Below are 17,091 nucleotides of genomic sequence, written 5' to 3' on the forward strand. Positions count from 1 at the left end.
ACGGAAAACACCATTTCAATAACCCCCTCCCGATTTCATCGGCGGGGGATAACAACATCAATACCAACAAAGTATGCCTAGTTTAAATCTACATTGAAAGTAACAAATAAAATCATAATGGCTCTAATTCACTCGTCTGACCTTAACAACTTTACCTGAAATAAGTCAGGAACAGTAACATCAACCAGTCTGACATAAAGTCTCTCAAGAGAAGAAAACTTCCATAGAATTTTTCATTCTTTTTTTTATCTCTGTAGGCCCCTTAAACTTTGGGCCCCTTAAAGGGACCAAGTGGAAATATTTGCAACAAGCACATTCAGTGAAATGGTATCCCCTGCAGAATGGGATAAAGAATCCACCCTTGCAAAAGTATTCTCTACAAACTACCTGAATAAACTTGAGGAAGGTCCAACAAAAGGATACTGTGGACCAAATTTGGTGAAAATCCATCATGAAAGGTTATTTTAGTTCTGACGGCCCCTTAAAAAGACCAAGCAGAACTATCTGAACAAATTTCAGGTCCATACAAGGCTGCTACAGAAAAACTTTTATAAAGATCCAAGGAGTTGTCCATGAGAAATTTTATAAAAAATTGTTTTCTCTATTTCTAGATCTGGTGGTCCTTGAAAGGTGTCAAGTTGAACCATTTGAACAAAATTTAGAAAGGACCTTATAAGGAGGCTTCAATGCAATTTTGGTGAAGATTTATCAAGTGGGTCATTAGAAGAAGCAGGGTTTTCCCTGAAGGAAATTTAGACAGAGGGTTATCATGACATATATATGACCTCTGCATGATTTTAGGTCATTTTCAATTTCAAGGGGTCATTTATTTTTAATTATTATATTTCACAAATTTGACCCTGAGTGGCCTGACACTTTGTCTTTTTATGCTTACACAGCTGCAACTTTTATTTTACAGTTAATGTTTGCTTTACAAAGCCAGCCAGGTTTGTTCAAGCACAGCTTCAAGCGGTCACACATTAAACCGGAATCCACCTAAAAACCGGAATACACCGGAATACACTTTCTATAACCGGAATACACCTGTATTTTTTAATTAAAGGTATTTTTGAAGGTTTTTTGATATAATTCAATCATATATATCATAAATAATCAACATACCAAAGGAAAATACAATACGTTCACGCAAAACGATTTTATAAGAGATTGAAATTCGGCGACCGCGCGGGAAATTACCATAACCGAAATACTCCCGTATTTCTTCAACATATGCTATTTTTGAAGTGGTTTATGACTGAATTCAAAAATATATATCATAAATAATTAATTTCCAAAATGAAATTAAAATACTTTTGCGCATTACGTTTGAAAATCGGCGAAGGCACTGGAAATTTGCGTATTCGTAAATGAATTTCCATGCCCTAAAATTCTCTAATGTGACCCGTATTTTTAAATAAATCGTATTTTTAGGGTTTATGATAGAAATCAATCATATCTAAAATAAATAATTCATTTACAAAAATATACATGTACAAAGATGCATTTAAATCCGCAATGACATCGTATTGCTTTATTTAAAACCACATTTACGTTCACTAGGTCACGTACGCTAACAGAAATCTGTTTGCCAAAAATCGTTTTACTCCATTTATTTAAATTGCTGCCGCTTTTTCATTATTTAGGATTTTTTTATTCTGTTCTTTGTACTTTCTGGTCAAAAGTCTGAATTTTATGGCCATGGTATGTACCATTTATTTACTTTTAGAAAGAAATAAGTAATTAAGATCGCGCTGTTTGAAGTTTTACAAATAATTATGTGAAAATTCGACCGTTTTTATAGAATTTTCCCTACATTAATGTCGATATATTATTAAAATCGTTACAGAATTCAAACTGTATTACTTCTTAAGTGGTGTTGAAAACTTGAAACGATAATATTAAAAAAATGAATACACTACGCGCGTTTTTTGTACGTGTTGATTAACAAAAGTAACGTCGAGCGATGTAAATTAGATATTACGATAGGTCGCACGTGCTCGTCGAATGGAAATCTTTACGATTCCCAGTTCCAAATAATAAGTTTGTTGACGTTCACGATGTAATTTCTGAATTTTGGTAAAGTTACGACGTAAAAACACTTCCTAAATTTCCGGAGTGAACTGGAATTAATAAAACTGATTTTAACAAAATAAGGAATTCTGTAAATGAAACACTGAAAAAGTATTTATAGGAAGACTATGTTGATACAGGAAAACGACTACGATACCCGAGACATTATGATCGAGACTTAGTGCATCCTGGAGAGAAGGAAGGAGGAATGAAAATGTTTAAAGGTGGTCAATCACATTTAAACAACATTTAATGACATTTTTTACTTTTTGTATATTCTGGTAGAGAATTATTTAAGGAACAAAAAGACCGATTACATAGAGTTAGATTCCTATTTGAAATGTATATTTTATTATTTTTATAAAATTTTGTAATTATTCCCCTTTAATATGAAAGTATATAAAAAGCTGGGTATTTCTTTTTATTTCGATACAATGTCTAGTTTTACATTTGCATTTGATAGACATATCAACTATTGAACAATCTGAACCAAAGTGCAAGTTTAAAAGCTGTGTGTAGCTTCTGAAATTATTTATTTCCAATCTATCTTGGTTGCGCAACCAAGATAGGCAAAGGGAGGTAATAATATTTTTTCAAACTTGCGTTTCTAATGAATTCCATCTAAATACATAATTTTTAATGCAAATATTTTACAAATATATTACAATATGTCTAATATTTATACATTTCCTTAGGCAAAGTATGTTTATCAAATTTATACTTATGATAAAATAACTCTATCTTGGTCGGGCAACCAGGATAGGAAAATGAAATTTTAAAAATACCTCCAGTGAAAATCTAATTTGTATTAAGTGTTAAGTGAACATAAATGAGTGTAAATGATCAGATGCTAAAGTTTCGAATAAATCCGTTACATGGCCAAAATCTGATTATCCACCTTTAAATCTACAATACATCGCTGTTTTAGCAAAACATTGAATTAGTATTGACACGTTAAAGTACATGAAAAATAAAAAATTATACTGAATGTACCAGTTTTTCTTTAATTTTTCAATTTGCAATTATAACGACAAGTATGAAATTAAACAAAAGCTTATCATATTTAACTGCACTTAGCCACTTACCTTGTCAGACATTATTTGTCACATGTCGCATATGTGTGCTTGCAAATATACTGATTAATTGATATAATCAATAGGTGTGATAATCCAATCAAACTCTATCACAACTAATCAGAGGCACGTGTTTGTTACGCTGCATATATTCATAGGATCTTAATTGTGCTTTAGAAATAAGCGCAGTAAACGTTTTTATATTTATATATTAAACATAATATAATTCTTTTGAAAACTGATTTTTTGTAATTTATTTTCTTCTTAAATTATCAAATTAAACATGAAGAAATAATTCAATTAGTTCCAATTATAAACATACGGCCGGTTCTTTCCGATCAGCGCGGTTTATGCACTGATATGTGTTTTGTGTATAATTCATTTAAAAATTGAATATTGATATTTTTTCTTAATTAATTTTCTTTTTTATTTGTTAAACGAAATGCGAAATATGAAGAAACAATTAAATAATTTCCAATTATAGACATGTGACATGCCCTTTCCGATCATGTTAAAAATAAAATATAAAAACATTGTTATGTCCTTTCCGATCAGCGCGGTTTATGCCACTCGTATTTTGTCTATAATTCATTTAAAAATCAAAAAATGCTATTTTATCATTCATAGTTTATTTTCTTTTTTATTTGTTAAATGAAATATGAAGAAACAACTAAATAAGTTTCAATAATAAACATGTGACATGCCCTTTCCGATCATATTAAGCCCTTTCCAATCCGCGCGGTTTATGTCGGGACCCGTATTTTGTTTATGATTCATTTAAAATCGAATATTGATATTTTTTGTCTTAAATTATTTTCTTATTATTTGAAGAAACAATTAAATAAATTTTAATAATCAACATTCCGGTATCTAGTCATAGCGACATAAGCGTAAAACATTTCCGTAAGATCGTAAAGTTATAATCTCGTATACAGAATTAACTTTTAATAAACTTCTCTCAAATATTCATTCATATTTAATCTGATTGAACATGGTTCTACAACTTACAAAAAATGATAAAAAGTGTTTATTTAAGAGAATACTAAAATAGAGTGCATTTATGTTATGGAAACTTCCCGTGCGCTCGCCAAATCCAAATCTCGTATAAAATCATTTTGTGTTAAAGTATTTTATTTTCCTTTTGTAAACTTATTATTTATATTATACACGAATGATTTCTGCAATAAACCCTACAAAAATACCATTTATTAATAAAATACGGGTGTATTTCGGTTATGGAAATTTCCTGCGCGGTCGCCGAACTTCATTCTCGTATAAAATCATTTTGCGTAAACGTATTTTATATTCCTTTCGTATGTTAATTATTTATGATAGATATGATTGAATTATATCAAAAACCCTTCAAAAATACCTTTAACTTAAAAAATACAGGTGTATTCCGGTTATGTGAAGTGTATTCCGGTGTATTCCGGTTTTTAGGTAGATTCCGGTTTAATGTGTGACCCGCTTCAAGCATTAACCTCGTGGCTATGCAAAAGCACACAGCGCTTTCTTCGTGCACACAGCAGATGACAGAAAAACATGTTTTTGAATCATTCTGTTGAACGGTTTACTTTATCAAGTCATCTTCAGGTGCATCCTATTGATAAACTTAAGCAGTCTACCTTATTACATAGTATAGACTGGTTTACAGTGTAAACAGACCATGAAGTGTACCTAAGAATTAAACTGCGGTCGCAGTCCACATTACTGATTCGTACTGATGCCCAAACCAACGTTTACTTAACTAAATTGGGTACAAGACTTTGCTTCTCCAAAAATTTGGTGTCTCAGTTCAATTGTGTCACCAATGACACATTCAGAATTATTTTGGGGGTCATTTGGGAATATGGTGTGCTAAAATGCACAAAAATGTGCAAAAAGGAAAACCATGAAGAAGTCGCTTAAATGCTTTTTATCATTAGCTCTTGAAGACCCTAAAGCAGACAAAGTTTGGTGTGATAAGTAGTTCCAGAGAAGGTGATGTTTAGGTAAAAAATCTTGAAGCAGGCCAACAATGGATGCTGGTCTATCCACCTACACTAACAGCTCATTATGAACAAAATGCAAGTAAGCATTCACAAGACTTCTTCTGTACAGATTTATTCAAGTTTGTGACCTTTTACAAACACAAACTGAGTACAGATTTAGATGAAAAATGTTTCTTTAAAAAACCTACCGAAGCAACAATCTGAAATGTCCATGTGTATTTGGCCTGTTTGTCCTCTCTGTAGATGTGTAAATCTCCTTTTGTTGTAATATCTACGCCATCTAGTTCTTCCGTTATCTAAAACAGGAGATATCCAAACTATTACCAGAAGAATATAACATACTAAAGATGCAAGTAAATCAGGGTTTTAATACCTTGACTATCAACTATATGGACTTTTTACTTGCCATTCGCTGGAAAATTTGTATTAGCTTTCTGGACAAATTCCTATATGGGAAAAGGTACTAGAGATCAATATAAACACATGTTTATCTATCATATCATGTATTACAACATCCGTTCATAAATGTGACATTTTATTACAAGCAAAAATACAAGTCGTAACCTCTAGATTTTGACTGCTTCCAATAATTTACCTAGGATATTAATGATGAAACATCACTATACCTATATGCAATCTGCATTTATGCATTGTGTGAAGTAGCGCATGTAATAAACATTTAAACATGTATCTTGCAAATTTTATTACTTGCAGTCAATTAGCAGACAATATATCGGGTTATCAGCAGTAATTTTTCATTGCAAATACGCTTCAATATGTGATTTTATTCCTTTCACTATATTTTGACTGTTCAAAAAATAACACCTCAAATATTGTCTCAAAATCCACGTAATTTTTACCCCTGTTTTTAAAAAACTCTTTAATCAAGCATTTCCAAACCTGCTTTGTGTGACGGAAATACCTTAACTCAAATTCAGGCACATTTTTGACACCTACATCAGATACTAACCCATTTTCTTAACAAGGCAACCACAATCATGTTACCATGGAAACCTGGTAGCTAATCTTCCTACACATATTACAAGTACACTTACAACATTGACAGGATCTGTAGAATTCTCGTATTTCTCCAGCAGCTCATCCATGTAAGAGAACACCTTTTCCTGCCTTGCCATCTCTCTCTTCATCTGTCGCCACTCATAACGTTCCTTCCACTCATCTAGTTCATCCTGACTGTGAGCATAGCGACACAGGTTATACATGTCTGGTACATTAGAGTACTGACACTGTCCACCATCTGAATGTCTAGAAACAATGTAAAAGAAAAATAAAGTAAGGTACGTGTGAGGCATTAATAAAATGAATATCATCTGCAAGTCATGCATGTTATACTGGGATCAAATGGAAAAACATCTTTTTCACCCATATACAATATCAGGAGCTTTTACAAGAGGTCCACAAACACTAGCAGATAATGGCGGCTTTTACAGCCAGTGAAGTTCATCTCCGGCTCTCAGTACCTATAGATTCTGAACTCCATGCTTACCTCATACACATCTGGGAAAGTTTGAACTTTTCTTTCATACAAGTTTAATTGAAATCAACAAGATTTAAAGAAAAACAAGAGCTGTCCGTAAGACAGCCAAGCTTGACTATTCGAAATATTGTCACAGAAGCAGGAAATTATTACCCAAAATGTTAAATATCAAAAGAGTTTTAAGTTCGAAACGGGACATAATTTGACCAAAATGCATATCAGAGTTATGGGACTTGATGCTATCAACTAGTTTAATAACCCCGAAGAAACATGTTAAGTTTCAATTCCATATCTGCATTAGTTTTGGAGATAGTAACTTGCATGTAAAACTTAACCAGAATTTTCTAAGTCCAAAAGGGGGCATAATTTGCTCAAAATACATGTTAAGAGTTATGGAACTTGACCCAGTGAGGTTGGTAACTGACCTAGAAAAAGAATAAATAAGTTTCAAAGCTACATGCCTTTTGGTAAAAGCTGTATGTACTTGCACGCAAAACTTAACCAGGATTTTCTAAGTCCAAAAAGGGGCATAATTAGCCCAAAATACATGTCAGAGTTATGGGACTTGATTCTATCAACTAGTTTTATAACCCAGAAGACACATGTGAATTTTCAATTTAATATCTGCATTAGTTTTGGAGATAGTAACTTGCATGTAAAACTTTAACCAGGATTTTCCAAGTCCAAAAGGGGGCATAATTTGCTCAAAATACATGTCAGAGTTATGGGACTTGACCCAGTGAGGTAGGTAATTGATCTAGAAAAAGAAAAAATAAGTTTCAAATCAATATGCCTTTTAGTAATAGCTGTATGTACTTGCATGCAAAACTTTAACAAGAATTTTTTAAGTCCAAAAGGGGGCATAATTTGGCCAAAATACATGTCAGAGTTATGGGACTTGACCCAGTGAGGTAGGTAATTGATCTAGAAAAAGAAAAATGAGTTTCAAATCTATATGCTTTTTAGTAATAGCTGTAAGTACTTGCACGCAAAACTTTAACCAAAATTTTCTATGTACAACAGGGGGCATAATTTGGCCAAAATGAAGGTCAGAGTTATGGAACTTGGTGCTATCAACTAGTTTTATAACCCGGAAGACACATGTGAAGTTTCAATTCAATATCTGCATTAGTTTTGGAGATAGTAACTTGCATGTAAAACTTTAACCAGAATATTCTAAGTCCAAAAGGGGGCATAATTTGCTCAAAATACATGTTAGAGTTATGGAACTTGACCCAGTGAGGCTGGTAATTGACCTAGAAAAAGAATAAATAAGTTTCAAAGCTATATGCCTTTAAATGATAGCTGTATGTACTTGCATGCAAAAACTTAACCAAGGTGTGACGCCGACGCCGACGCCAGGGTGAGTAGAATAGCTAGACTATTCTTCGAAAAGTCGAGCTTAAAACATATATAAAACAAAACACATAAAAAACATATGAAGAACAAACTGAACATACTTTTCACAGAGTTCATAGGACCTGCCAGATGTCCAAGGTGGTTGTCTGTAGTTCCACTGATGTTCCTTGTCTGAGTTAACATTGAAGTTATGTTTCTCTGAAGCACAGTGCTCATCCCACTGCTTCTGACTGTTACAGGAAACTCCACAATAGTGGCAGTAGAATGTATGAACACTGGTCACAGGCATGGCAGGCCGGCTCGCACTTACTGGGTTCATGCTCACACTGACGACTGACTGGCCACTGATCTTACTCTTGGCAGACTCTGCACGAGCTTTCTGGGCGGCCTTACTGGCCTGGGATAATTCTGCTGGTGTTGTCACTGAAATTATATAATTGATATATCTTTAATTACAACTTCAATTACTTTATGAATACTATTGGTTACAAGTAAATGTAGGACAAATGTTAAAAAACACTTCACTACACTTTATTTATAAACATTCTTTTTACAGATTTCCCACCTAAACTATTCCGCACCATTTGGAAACCAGACAACTAATCCAGTATAATATACAAATTTTTAGAATCATTATTAACAAAGGTTGTATATGCCAATTACAATCATTTTTTCTTTACAATTTGAGTATCCAACAGCACACAATATTCAATTCTTTTAGACCCTAAGTGGTATATTATGACCTTTTCATCAGTAGGTATTTATCAAACTGACCAGAAAGTTGGTATGACCTTTTAAAGATATGTCCTGCATGATTTTAAGTTCAGATTATGGCTCTTTGAATGCAGTTTACAAAAACGTTTTGTCCATAATATGTTGTCAGTAATACTTACGCCCTTTATTTTTATGATGTTGATATGAATAAAATGCTATGATAAAACATGATTTTGTGATTATTCCTAACAGAACAGGTATTTACAATACTAACTACCAGTTAGAGCATTTAGACAACTTATGAATTAAACTAGCTAATATGCAAATTACAGGTTCTGAATGGTACTGCGAACATAAATTCACTGACAGCTTAGTGTTATAAGCAACTAAGACACACTGTTTTAAAGTAAGTCAGTAACCAAAAGGCTAACTGAAATACAGTCGAATACCATTACCTCGATATTCAAGGGACTGTAAAAATTGCATCGACGTATCCGAAGTTCGACGTAACGATATCAACTATCCGGGACTACTCCAATGCATTTTCAAAGGGTTTGAAAGGGGAAAAAATAATATAAAACATAAATACGATTTTAATTTTAATGACAAATAAAACATCTTAATTAAATTGTACATATATACATACATACAACTTTTTAATTTTTCAAAATATATGTGTAAACATTAGCATTTTTATTCCTTTCCTAAACAAGTCTGAATGCAGCGGTTATGTTCCTAGATGAGCAGTCATTTTGACTGTTCTTCGATAACGAAAATTTTCCAGTTAAATACGCATATTGTTACTCAATCCTAAATGACAGATTTTTATTCCGTCAAACAGAAAAATATTTCATCCAAATTAGTTGTTATATTGGAAAACAGTTTGTCCGCTTGCACGCTGTTTTATAAGGGTAATTATTGGGAATTAAATGCAAACTTCCTGACATTTAAATTGACTTAAAGATTAAATAACAAACAAAACAAACGCACAAATTAACTTGATTATGATTAATACATCGCCGGACAACAATAGGTTGATTTTCACACCTTACACATAACATGGATATTTTTTGACAAGCTGTGACACCGACAAAACCAGGTGTAAAAACAGTACAACTGAAAAATCTCATCGAGCAAAACAAAATATCGAGCTAATCATATCGAGGTAATGATAAATAATTACATTAAAATATATAGGGAAAAAATCGGGACCGACTAAAACACATCGTACTAACTGGAATATTGAGCTAACCGATATCGAGCTAACGATATTCAACTGTATTTGTCATGTTTGTACCACACCATTTTTCTATGAGGATCCAACAGTATACATGTACTGAATGACAAGAAATCAATTTTCATCGTTTTAATTTTTACAGTTTTGACTTATTAGCCCCATAAACATGTATTGAATATAAACTGGTCATATAGCGCAAACTATGGAACAGGGATTTATGTAAAGTGTCATGTAATAATACAAGCTAGTGTATTATAGTGATAATTGAAAAAAAAAAACAACTTACAATTATTAGCACACATAAATTTCCAGGCCTCCATCTCTTCTACACAATGTGCAAATTGACAGGGACCTCTCCCAGAATAGCCACACTTCTTTCCATCTCTAATATACTGACAAATAATGAAGTTCAATCCAGATGGAATCTTCCTTGGTAAGGGACGTAACTCTTTCAGTGAGGGGCTCAGAAGGTAGACAATATTGCAGCTCCAGTTACCATGACCTTTCTGGCATCGGTCTTTGCCGGTCTGTTGCTGGGTTCTCTGGCCACGCTTCCAGCATGTCTCACACACTTCTAGAACAGTGATTGGGCACAAACCATCTGCAGCAGCTGGTATACCAGTAGACTCTGTGCTCTGATGCAAAAACATAATGTACAACAACTAACCTTGTAATCACTCCTACACCATGTCATTTTAATGAAATTATCACAGGAATTACTTAAAGTCTATATTGTTTAAGTTAACATACTTTTTGCAGCCGCCAAATTGCATGGTCAGAGCACAACATATATAGAGAAACAACCGAAGATAAATACATCTTGGGCATTAACTATGTAATTCTATGCACCTTTGACTATTTTCAAAAACTGAATGTGCCTGCTGCACAGTAAATGGGCCAATTTTTTCAAAAAACATGTAACTGCATTTTATTTATAGAGGAACATCTGTTTAAAGTTTTGTTAAAACTGTTTTTAATGTGTTTTATTAGTATTCAAATGCTGCAGTAAAAAAAAAATTACATAATCAACCCAAATAAAAATTGAAAGCCATTTTATGGCTGAAAATAGGCTGTTTTTTCATGTAATGCGTTAGCATTGGATTTTTACACTTTTCAAAAAATGCCACAGTATTTTCAAATAACAAAATATAAGTTTGATTTGAATACCTTTAAACAGATAATTTTAATACCTTTAAAATGATGTATAACATTGATGATCACTGAAGTCGTTACATTTTTATGAATATTATAATAAAAAGTGACTCGTGTAACACCACTGTTTTTAACAAAAATGCTAAATTTTGAATTGAACACAAAATGTCTTAATTTTACATATTCAAAATAATTTTCTTGCTCACTGTCTTACTATGTATTTGTAGAATATGAAAAAAATGCCTGCAGCGCGTATCAATAGACATTTTAGTTAAAAAGTCCATTTTACCACCCAAAAAACCATTTGCGTGAAAAAAAGTGTAACGTCCGTCCCCCACTATTATTTTGCAATTGAATATGAATATATTGATATTAATTACTTTCATATATGCTTAATGACATACCTATCATGAAAAAATGAAAAATAAATAGATCTGCAGCCTTGCTGGCAAAAAAATGATGAAATATCAAAAGTTATGTGTAACGTCCGTCCCTGTAACGTCCGTCCCCCTATATATGCTTTTCTTAATTTTGTACAAAATGCAGTGTTTTAATGTTTTGATGGTAATATCTGATACTATTATTTCACAAGAGTATGTAAAAAGTATGAAATTATCAAAAACAATGTTGAAAAATTTTTTTTTCCATACTTTTGAGTATTTTAAATTGAAAACTAGAAAAAAGACCTGAAAATTGGAGCAAAAATCTTTGTTTTTTATGCTATGTGAGGAAATGTAAATGAAATTAACTCCTGTCTGATAGGACATGCATCAATAAGTAATAAATATATAAAAAAACATTCATTTAGATTTATATAATGTTGTATCATCTTCATCTGAAAAACAGGGGGACGGACGTTACAGAAAAGGGACGGATGTTACAAAAATTGTGATTACTGAATATTTCTTATATTCTGATTTTGTTATCCATCAGTAACTTTTTGTAGTTTATATATTGATAAATAAAGATGCTGTGTGTTAAATCATTCCCAATAAAACATTTATTTACAAATATGAGGACATTATTCAAAAGAATAATATGTCACATGTAACGAGACCCCTGCTGGAACAACAGTTGGCTATAAAAACAACATGAGAAAAATAGACAAAACTGATAAAATGGATCCACTTAACTGTGCCCAGTTTATACATGTATATATCTCTGGATCCTTGTAAGATTCTAAAAACAACACGTACCCTCTTAGCGAGTCTTGTATAAACACATACTTTGGGAAAACTTAAGCGTTATACAAGGTGCCATAAAACTGGACCCTGTATATACATTTCTGGATCCATACCTAGTCTTGTAAAAACACTGACTCTCTTAATGAACCTTGTATATACAAAGTGATTTCTTTTGAAAAACTGAGAAAGGGGAGGAGCTTGCTGTCATATGCAGATTAGGAGTGGGACTAAATGTGTGAAATTCTTTTAAGTTGAACTTATTTTATGATCCAGGCTCATGCCAGTGATGATGGCCATACGGTTGTGTAGACCCTTAAATTGAATACAAAAAATTCTAAATTATGATCATTTCATAAACAAAATCTGATGTGTAATGGCAATGAATCACAGATATTTTAAGTAAATGTACCAACTGTTGTACAGGGTCCAGGGTATTTTTTTTTTCAAACTCATATTAAAAAAGTATTTTAGTCATTACATATTTTTCCCCTCCTAATGGATCCTTCCTTCAATCCCCAAAACTGGGGAATAGAAAACACTGTCTATATAAATGTATTTTCAGCATTACTTTCAGATTACATACTTCAGGGATTTTTCTTAATCTATGTATATATGATTTATAGCCGTATCTGTGAAATTCAAAATGAAACAAAATGATCCTCCTCACCTCAGTTAAAAAAGTGTTTGATGTCAGGGCTCTTATCCCCTTCTTGTGCTGAGATGATGATTACTGTCACTTTCTTAAAAGTGTATGATATTATATGATACATATCATTTACATGTTCATGAAAAGAAATAACTTAATACGTTTTCTCATTTTGTTCTGTTTCGTTTTGTTTTATGCTTCAACATAGTTTTTGCAAAAAAAAATTGTTAGAAATTATGGTGAATTTGTAACGTCCATCCTAATTTACTTAACTCTAGCATTAAGATGTACCATTACCACACACATATCTTTTATTGAATGACATTAGCATAATAATGAAAACTTAGAAACACCTTTCATTAAGTCAGTGAATACATAGGATGAACTCTATCAATTTCCTGATTAAAAATACTGTTTTCTTTTTCTCTCCATATTTTAAAGCTCTAATTCAGCATATTGCATAATAATTTCTTTTTATTTTATTACTTTGTATCATTTTTCATTCATCTAGATAGGTTTAACATTAACAGAATCTGTATTTATTCAGTAAAGCAACATTAAAGCTTGAAAAACAAATGTATATAATTAGTGTAACGTCCGTCCCCTCATAATGTAACGTCCGTCCCCCTTTACCATCAGTTTCTCTTTACTAGTTTTGAAGCCTAAATAAAAAAGAAATATACAAAAAACTGAATTGTTTAATAACTTATGTTCTTGTGTCTTTATTTAAAAGGTTGTTATCCAATTAAGTGTAATATTATAAATGGTAACAGGAAAAATATGAGTATGGCTGTTTTTTTCCTTCTCTGCTTCCACAGGTAAAATAACAAAAAAATTTTTTTTTTTCAATTTTTGGCAAATTTTTTATAAGTTTCTTGTAGAGATATACTGGTTTACTGATTTGGTGAATTTTCTCATCTAAATGACGGTAAACAGCTTCAGAAACAAGCTTTTTACATTGCCATGTAACGTCCGTCCCCTTGCCCAACCACTGATAGAAAATGATGTATAAAAACAAAAATCAGCAAAAAGTTATCTATTATTTTACTTTTTCATGAAGTTAAAACATACAACTTCATGAAAAAGGCTTAACAGGTAAGAAATCTTTAACTTTAATTTTTGACTCTGATGCTAACACATTTGGCCCATTTACTGTGCAGCAGGCAAATGCTTTGTTGTTGTTGTTGGGTAGAGTCACACCAACACAACTAAGGTTATACATTACGGTGACTTTTCCAGCTTTTGCTGGTGGAGGAAGACCCCAGGTGCCCCTCTGGGCATCGTTTCAGGCACGGGCGGGCACCTGGGTAGAACCACAGACCTTTCGTAAGCCTGCTGGATGGCTTCATCACATGAAGAATTTTACATCCTAAGCACAATTTCGGGCCCATATTGGTGAGGGGCAAATGGACAGGAGTCAGTGAAATTAAATTCTTTTGTTGTCCTGAAGAAGATTCAAGTTTATTGCTTTCAATGGAACCGAACATGCAGTGATAACTGCTCATGCGTTCAGCTAACACGAGAGTCAAAGAATATTTATTATTACTAATTAGTCCATTTAAACTGAGTTACACAATTTATTAAAGTTACGCATTTAGGTGCTGTTATTTAACAAGAGTTAAACTTTATGAATTATAATAATAGTAATATGTTAGAATGATGTCCAAAAATGCAAACAATTTTGATTATCAACTGGTCAACCAACAAGGATAGTTACCTGGACTGCAACTTGTTGTTTTGGTTCTGGTGCGGCTGCTGTTGTTATGGCTATGGTAGGGGTTGGTTTTGTTACCGCTGCCTGACTTGAGGAGAAGCCTGTATTATGAGCTGGAGTGCCACATACGATCTGTTTTGACTGACTGGCAATTTCACTACGCTTTATACCACAGTCTCGTTCCAACATCCAGATATCTCTCTCTATCATACTATGAGCAAACCTACATGTAGCATTAACTCTGGAGCGACAAAACTGTAACCACTTGCAGATCTTGAAAAATGCAGACTTGTGTAAAAACCCTCGCGGATTAACGAGTGTGAATACACCACCAGGTCCAACATGTGCCAGGATCTTAAAATCTTTCCATAAATGACCAGGTGGGTCACCATTACATTTTGTTGGGTCTGAGCTAATCAGAGATATTTTCGGCGGAGTTCCATAGTAACAAGCTCTACATATAAATTCAAAATAACCGCCATGTTTATTGAGTATCTCCTCAAGACTAAATCCCTTCCCTGCACTAAACTTTCTATTCTGTATCAAAAACTCAGTTATGTTGAACTTTCCATCTTTCTCCAGTGTCCAAAAAAACCTTTCAACATCATTATGTGCAAAACTGCAAACTTCTTCTCCATATTTACAAAATGAAGGATTTTTATATCGGATGCTGTTACACAGAATATAGTTTCCTGGAAATTCCCGATGATTTTTCCTTTCTCTCACTCTAACATAAGGTTCTGCTGGCCCTTTTCTCCTCATAGCAAGCATAGTTTCCTCACATTTATGGGTTAAATTGATATAGTCATATATTCCCGGATACATGGTTGCCTTAAAGCAATGCTGACACACCACATAGGCATTGTGTGTCTCTGCAAGTGGGTTTTCTAGTTTAGTGACTGACTGCTGTTGTTCGAACACTGGTTGATCTGGTTCCTCTATCACTGTTGGAGTCTGCAAGCTCCACTGGTTCCGCTGGTTTGGCACAGGAGGCGGAGGCTGTGTAAACTGACCTGTAATATAAGAAAACTCATAAACACTTTTGACGAAGCTTCTTTTATTAAGTCCATTACTCTTCTATAAAGCATATTCACTGGTTATGTAAACTGGATTTAAGACAGTTCACTAGTTAGGTAAACTGGTTCCACCGAGCTGAACATGTTGAATTATTTGAAAACCTCTACTGATTCTTGGATTTTTGATCTCCAGATTTTTTTCTTTACTTTGGGGAAGCAATAATGTAACAGCACAAAACTTTATTTAGCACTTATTCAATCTTTCACTGAATAGTGATTTTTTTTATAAAACCTACTGTAGACAATGCATAAAATGTGGATAAATTTACTAAAAAATCTGAATTCACTGTAGATTTGTGAAATAACTTACCATAATTGTAGCCATTGACATGGGGTGGAAAGCCTGGATGTGGTAAGCCTGTAAAATGTGACATTTGTTGTCCAGGTGATGGTGGAGGATAGGACACAGGTACTCCTACTGGGGGTGGATGACTCAACAATCCACTCTGTGGCGCTGAGAATCTAAAATAATTCACATTTAAGGAGTACAAGCATCATCTTTGAAACAAGATGTATTCACAAAACATGCATGCCCCCTATGATGGCCTCCCGAGATCACTATGACATTTTTCATTTGATCAAATGACCGTAAAAACAATTGGGGTTGAAATTTGGACCAAAATCATAATTATGACACTTGAAAAAGATAAAAAAACATTTTTGAGACTTTCAAATTCAACAAAGGCATTTTTATCTGCCTATACCTTCTGGTTTAAACTGATGCAAAGGTAAAGTTTTTGCAAATTATTGTTTCAAAAGCAATCTGATGAATGCATCTGTAAAACGTGAAAGAAAAAATGACAAGAATTTGACTTTTTTAAATAATAATATAAAAAGTTTAGTTTGAACGATGCCATATGAACTATGAATGAAAATGTTGAAATAATACGTGGTTAAAGTTATAGGTTTTTAGCTCAAGATTAAGAGTCTTCGACCTCTGACCTACTGGCCTTTAACTTGATAGGAGTCATCTGTTTTTGTTTAACCAACCTGCTTACCAAGTCTGAGGCTCCAGTGCTGATGCATTCTTCAGTAATAGATGGAAAATGATTTCAAGGCATGACCTTGCCAGTGATCTTTGAACAATGACCTTAAAATCAATCGGTGTCTTCTGCCAACTAAGTTGGAGGTTTATGTGCGAAGCATTCTTCAGTTATCTTTCAAGTGCCATTGTCCAAGAGTCAGATAGTGACCAAAATCAAAAGTAGTCGGTCCCAATTAAAAGCAACTGAAGGCATCAAAGGATGTAGCACACAAACACGGTAGTGACAGATGCTTATTTCTGATTGATTACGGTTACCTGTGTGATGTTTATTGAAGATTTGAAAATGTTATCAACAATTTCTTGCTGGCTAGTGGTCATATACCGAGATTTCT

At 33.2% G+C, this 17,091-nt stretch overlaps 1 protein-coding gene across 1 annotated transcript in view; it reads right to left on the reverse strand.

The window, feature by feature from the left end:
• The window catches only part of LOC123562345 (helicase with zinc finger domain 2-like), an 89,583-nt gene that overhangs the window by 52,105 nt on the left and 20,387 nt on the right, over nt 1–17,091 (reverse strand). The window contains exons 15-20 of the mRNA XM_053527106.1: nt 16,025–16,176; nt 14,642–15,651; nt 10,229–10,577; nt 8,093–8,414; nt 6,190–6,400; nt 5,323–5,430 (exon numbers count right to left, since the gene is read on the reverse strand). Of these exons, the coding sequence (XP_053383081.1) occupies nt 5,323–5,430; nt 6,190–6,400; nt 8,093–8,414; nt 10,229–10,577; nt 14,642–15,651; nt 16,025–16,176 (2,152 nt within the window). The remainder of the gene's footprint in view (nt 1–5,322; nt 5,431–6,189; nt 6,401–8,092; nt 8,415–10,228; nt 10,578–14,641; nt 15,652–16,024; nt 16,177–17,091) is intronic.

This window comes from Mercenaria mercenaria, chromosome 2 (genome assembly GCF_021730395.1).
Source record: "Mercenaria mercenaria strain notata chromosome 2, MADL_Memer_1, whole genome shotgun sequence".
In the NCBI taxonomy this organism is placed as follows: domain Eukaryota; kingdom Metazoa; phylum Mollusca; class Bivalvia; order Venerida; family Veneridae; genus Mercenaria; species Mercenaria mercenaria.